Source organism: Vombatus ursinus, unplaced genomic scaffold (assembly GCF_900497805.2).
Source record: "Vombatus ursinus unplaced genomic scaffold, bare-nosed wombat genome assembly UNPS02001287.1, whole genome shotgun sequence".
NCBI classification, from domain to species: domain Eukaryota; kingdom Metazoa; phylum Chordata; class Mammalia; order Diprotodontia; family Vombatidae; genus Vombatus; species Vombatus ursinus.
The window spans coordinates 17,794,281-17,800,280 of NW_020941065.1; the positions used below are offsets into that span (position 1 = coordinate 17,794,281).

At 54.8% G+C, this 6,000-nt stretch overlaps 1 protein-coding gene across 1 annotated transcript in view; it reads left to right on the plus strand.

Moving 5' to 3' along the window:
• The window catches only part of CABP7 (calcium binding protein 7), a 31,102-nt gene extending 25,393 nt beyond the window's left edge, over positions 1-5,709 (plus strand). Inside the window, exons 3-5 of the mRNA XM_027862036.1 lie at positions 4,470-4,582; positions 5,180-5,333; positions 5,582-5,709. Of these exons, the coding sequence (XP_027717837.1) occupies positions 4,470-4,582; positions 5,180-5,333; positions 5,582-5,709 (395 nt within the window). The remainder of the gene's footprint in view (positions 1-4,469; positions 4,583-5,179; positions 5,334-5,581) is intronic.
• The last annotated feature ends 291 nt before the right edge of the window (positions 5,710-6,000 follow it).

Consider the following 6,000-nt stretch of genomic DNA (forward strand, 5'->3'; position numbering starts at 1 on the left):
CACTGTCCTGGCCCCAGCCCTGGACATCCCTGCCTCCATGCCGCCCCTTCCAGACCTCCTTCTAGGCAGACCCAGCTAAGGGGAGCTCCCGGCAGGGAATACGCCACCTGCCAGTGTCAGGCTGCGTCTCTGAGGAGCCTCCACTTATTTCTCTCCTCCTCCCCCATTTCCCTGGGCCCACCTCTTGTCTTCAATGAACAAGGGTGGACCTTTGAGCTTCCCTCTGCCCACACCCCAGTGCCCCTAACAATGAGTGGCCTTGGGTAAGTCATTTCCCTCCTTTGTAAAATGAAGCAGCTGTTGCAGATGACTCCCACGGCTCCTTCCTGTTCTCAGTCCTACGTTCCCATGCTCCTAGAAGAGATGTCAGGGTGTGGCAGAGAACCCTGGATGTGACATCAGGACGCCCGGGTCTGAATTCTAGCTCAGACACTTAACCCGGATCTAGGAAGGGCACATCCTTTCTGCTCCCTGGGCCTCGGTCTACTCCTCTGATAAAACCTCACCCTCCCCACCTCAGTGGGACATTCTGAGGGTCACCAAGCGTGCTGGAGCACCTGGGTTCGAGCCCTGGCTCTGACGCTTACTCGCTGTGTGACCTCAGGCAAGTCTCTGGGCCTTGCTTTATATTATATGTGAAATGAAGCAGGGCAGAACAGCTAGCCAGTGAGGCTGACTTCCGCTGAGCTGGTGTAAGTAATGACAACGGCTTCCACTTGCAAAGCCCTTTTCTGACAACTACCCTGTAATATGAGGGGTATGTGTGAGTATGATTATCCCTGTTTTACAGATGAGAAAACTGAGGCCCAAGGAAGGGAAGGGGTGTGCCTAGGGTCAAACAGCAAGTCAGTTAGAGAGCAGAACATGTCTCCTAACTCCTGGGTCATCAGGTCTTTATTGCAATGAAAACTGAAGTGAGGAAACTGAGGCATGGAGAGGTTAAAGAATGCCAAGTGGCTTTGATGCGGTCCGTTACACAAAGCTCAACATATGCCTTGTCTCCTTTGTTCTTTTCAAGGGGCCTTGTGAGGGAAGGGATGCAAATATAATTATCCCCCTTTTGCAGGTGAGGAAACTGAGGCACAGGGAGGTTAATTATAATAATGCACATTTGCATATTGATTTATGGCTCACAAAGTGTTTTATGGATTTCATCTTATTTGATTCTCATGACCCTGTGTGAGGTAGTGAGAGTGTTTTTATCTCCATTTTACTGATGAGGAAACTGAGGCTCCTTGTACACACTTTCTCTCACCAGGTGGTTTTGGCTGTTGTCCCATCTCTCGGGCAGAGGGCAGTCAATGACTGACCCCAGACGACCTGACGTGCCCCAGAACTCTGCTCAGACACAGAGCCCATTTTTGGACCGTCTGGCAATTCCATCCGCCATTCCCCTGTGGCTTCCTCACCTGCTCCCTCCCTGTATGCCTCTTGTCTCCTTCTCTCCTCCTCCCATTCACCCCGCTCTCTCTGTCCTGTCCTCTGAGGCTGCCCAGAGCAGCTCCCACACACGGGCCAGCTGAGGAAGCAGCATATGGTAATTAAGTGGTAGGGCGCCTGTCCTGGCCCCGGCTGGCCCACCAGGGCTCATTAATATGCCTCCTCATTACCTCAGCCTCCTCCCTGCTGTTTGCTGAGGAGCCCTCTGGCACAGGGAAGGTTACACTGTGCCCCAGGCAGCCCTGGTAACAAGATGATCAGAGATGATCACCCTGCTGGCCACCCTGGGGCCTGGGGGGCCAGAGGGGGGGGGGTGTCCTGGGGGAGGATGGAGGGAGGGAGGGAGGGAGGGAAGGAGGGAGGGAGAGAAGAAGGAAGGGAGGAAGGAAGGGAAGGAGGGAGGGAGAGAGGAAGAGAGGAAGGAAGGGAGGGAGGGAGGGAGGAAGGGAGGAAGGAAAGGAGGAAGGAGGGAGGGAGAGAGGAAGGAGGAAAGGGGGAGGGGGAAAACAAGGAGGAAGGAGAGAAAGAAGGAAGGAGAGAAGAAAGGAGGAAGGAGTGAAGGGAGGAATGAAAAAGGAAGAAAGAAGGATGAGCCAGACTGACAGACCGGGCAGCTTGAGGCTGCTACATGGCTGAAGAGCAGCAGAAGTAATAGACCAGGAATGAAGCAGGACAGTGGGGCAGGAGGAGTCCCTGGGAGTCATGGGGTCCATCTCCCCGCCTTCTCACGGGCTTAGTTTTCTCATCTGAGCTGCCTGAGGGGTGTTCTGGGCAAAATGCTGCATTGAGAGCCAGAGGACCTGGGTTTTGACTCTTGCTGGCTGTGTGATCATTGGCTAATTTCTTCCTCTTCCGGGCCTCAGTTTCCTCTTTTGTAATATGCAAAGATCTCCCAGGTCCCTCCAGCTCTAAATCTCGGATCCCTCATTTAGTCATTCCACAAGCATTTATGAGGTTCCTCCTACTGAGGCACAGATAAGAAACAGGACAAGAGGGCCCTGCCCTTGGGGAGCTCCCATTCTACCCAGCTCTCCCTTCTCTCCTCACTTCTTCCTCTCACTCTTTCAGGGCTTTCTGCCCCATTTAGTCCCTGGACCCCCAAGGTCCCCAGCTCGGGGCTGACCATAGACAAACCGACTTTTGTTCTGTTCAGGCCCTGTCTTCCCACCTCCCTCGTAGTAGGACCTCCAAGGGCTCCCCAACACCGGCCCCCAGCAGGGGCTCCTTGACGTCTCCCCCCGGGAAGCCTGTCCACTTGCCAACCCCTGCCCCAGCCTCTTTGGCCACACAAAGCCCGGCCTCATGCTTCTGGCTCTTGGGAAATGCTTCTGATGTCTCACAATGTCCCCCAGGCTCACCGCTGGGGCCAGTTCTAACTGTCTCCTCTCCCTCTCCTTGGTGGTCAAACCAGCGGCCATCAGTCAGCTGTGTCAAGGGTGGCAGAGGACTATGCACTCAAAGCTGGCCTTAGAGATGATGTGATCCCACACCATTGGGAAACTGAGGCCCAAGGTCTCACAATAAATGGGAGAGCCAATTGTGACCTTAGCGGAAACTCAGAGCAAACTCTGGTTTTGCTCTTTAAAATGGTGACTATAGCAATCAATTAACCAATCAGCAAACATTTATTAAGCACCTACTATGTGCAGGGAGGTGGCGCAGTGGATAGAGCCAGGCCTAGGATCAGGAAGACCCGAGTTCAAATCTAACCTCAGACATTTATTAGCTGCGTGATCCTGGGCAAGTCACTTCACCCTGTTTGCCTCAGTTTCCTCATCTGTAAAAATGAGGGGGTGAAGGAAACGGCAAACCACTCCAATATCTTTGCCAAGACTCCAATGGGGTCACAAAGAGTCGGGCATGGCTGAAATAACTCAACCTCAACATGTGCTAAGCATTATACTAGGATGATTGAGATACAAGAGCAGAAAGACAATGATGCCTGCCCTCGAAGAGTTTACATTCTATTTTTTAGGAATATGTACACACACATAAGCATTAAAAGTAAATAAAAGAAGTCTTCAATATGTACACAAATAATACATATTGAAAGTGTGTATACTTGGTAGAAGGGAGACCCTAGGTGGGAAGGTGAGAATCAGGGAAGATGTCTGGGAGGAAGCGGCTTGAGCGGAGCTTTGAAGGGAACTAGGGATCCTTAAGAGGTTGGGTTGAGGAGAGAGAGCATTCCAGGTGCGGGGAGCACTGTGTCAGGAGACCATAATAAGAGTCAGACACCTTTGGGTGACTTCGGGTGCGTCTCCCGTTGGTGATATCCCCCCAGGGCTGCCAGCTCTAGCTCGGCTTCTCACTCTCCTGGATTTACCACCAAGCCCCTCCCCCCCTTTCCCTTTCTACCATTGTCTTCCCCATTAGAATGGAAACTCCCTGAGGGCAGGAACTAGCTTTCTTTTGGCTTGCATTTGTAGCCCTAGAGCTTAGCGCAGTGGCTGGCACACAGTAAGCACTTAATAAATGCTTGGCGACTGACTTATATAAAGCTTGAAAATCTGCAAAGTAGATAAACTAATAGTGGAATTAGGAGGGAAGTAGACTCCTGCTGAATAGGGCTTCATTTGGCCGACAAGCTAACGTCTCTGGTGTGTTAAAGTCAGCATGGCTGACCCCAGACCTCCCTCTATCCCTCTCTTCCTCCCTCCATCCCTCTATCTATTCACTCACCCATCTATCCATCCATTTATTCATCTATCCACCCACCCACCTACCCACCCATCCATCCATCTATCCATCCATTCAACAAACATTGGGCCCCTACTGTGTATGAGGCCACACATTCAAATCTGACTTTTTCAAAGTTTTTAATCACATCTGTTATCTCATTTGATGCCAGAAGCGATCTGGTGGTATTCCGTATGCTCATTTTATAGATGGCAGACACTGGGCTCTAGAGAAGGAAGCCACTTGTCCAAGGCTGACAGGCAAGAACAGAGCCCAGCTCTCCCGGCACCCCCCCTCCCCTTCATGACTCCCCCCTCGGGCCCAGGCTCACTCCCTCTCTGTGCGGTTAGGTGATGGCCAAGTGGACTTTGAAGAGTTCGTGACGTTACTGGGGCCCAAGCTGTCCACCTCGGGGATTCCTGAAAAGTTTCACGGGACTGACTTTGACACGGTATTTTGGAAGGTAGGAGCTCCCCACCCTCCCCTGCCCTGCAGGCCTGTGGGAAGGAGACACCCCAGTAAGGGTCAGGTGCCCTGCAGGCTTAGTGATGTCTGGATCAGGCTCTGAGCCGGACTTGAGGAGCTGGGAGTCAGAGGTAACCGAGAGGCTCAGGGAGCTGCCTTGGGAAGCGTCAATAGTCAAATAGGGCTGTTCACACAGTAACTCCCAGAGCTCAGCTGGGATGTCGAGCCTGGCACAGGCAGCCCTTGTGGTCCAGAGCCAGGGGACAGAGGAGGCCAAGGACCGTCCTCCAGCTCCCCTCCCCTGATTGACCTTTTGGGTGGGGGCAAGCGGATCCAGGCCCTAAGGCCTCGAACCCTGTGCTCGCCCAGCTGAGGGAAGCGGGCCTAGCTTGTACAAAGCTTCACAGGCTCCACGTCTCCAAAGGTGTGAGACAGCCACTAGACTCCTACAAAGGACGAGTATCCTTGGGGGACATAGGTTGGTGTGACGGACCCGCTCCTCCTGGGGACATCCATGGAGAGCGTGGCAGCCCAGAAGGGCTTTGGCCAGCCGGCGGGTGGGCTCGCTGGGCTGACCGGCGACCTGGTCCCTCAGTGTGACATGCAGAAGCTGACGGTGGACGAGCTCAAGCGGCTGCTGTATGACACCTTCTGTGAGCATCTTTCCATGAAGGACATTGAAAACATCATCATGACGGAGGAGGAGAGTCACCTGGGCACCCCCGAGGAGTGTCCGGTGGAAGTGGAGAGTGAGTGTCCCCGTGCCCGGGCCAGGCCCTGGGGCTGCCCACTCACAATGGGTGGCCCTCAAGGACGTCCCAGCAGAGGGAGGCGGGCACCCCAAGACACAGAGCGACCAAGGCGTTGCTGGGGGCAGGGAGAAGGATGCTGTCCTCGGAGGATGGGCCGGGGGACCGACACCCGTGTCTGATTTGATGTCCCTAACGGTCCACTCTTCTTCTTCCCTCACCATCTCCTGTCATGGCTCGGCCCCCAGCCTGCTCCAACCAGCAGATCCGCCAGACGTGTGTTCGCAAGAGTCTCATCTGCGCCTTCGCCATCGCCTTCATCATTAGCGTCATGTTGATCGCAGCCAACCAGGTCCTGCGGAGCGGCATGAAGTAGCTGACAGGTGGGGGGCTGGGCGTGGTGTGGCCACCCCGGCCACGCCCCCGCCCCCCCACCGAGCCAGCCTCCCAGTGGCTGGGGCCTCCTGCCAGGCCCCGGGAACAGGAAGGTGCTGGGGGCTGTTCCGGGGGCCACGGCTGGCCAGAGCATGTGGCCCTGGCCCCGGGGGCCCAGCCCGGCCCAGCCCACCACGCATGGCTGTGGTGCCCAGCGCATGTCAGTGCATGGGGGGGGGGCCCTCCCCGGTGTAACTCTGAGTGATGCAATCCTGTGTGCGATAGGATATAT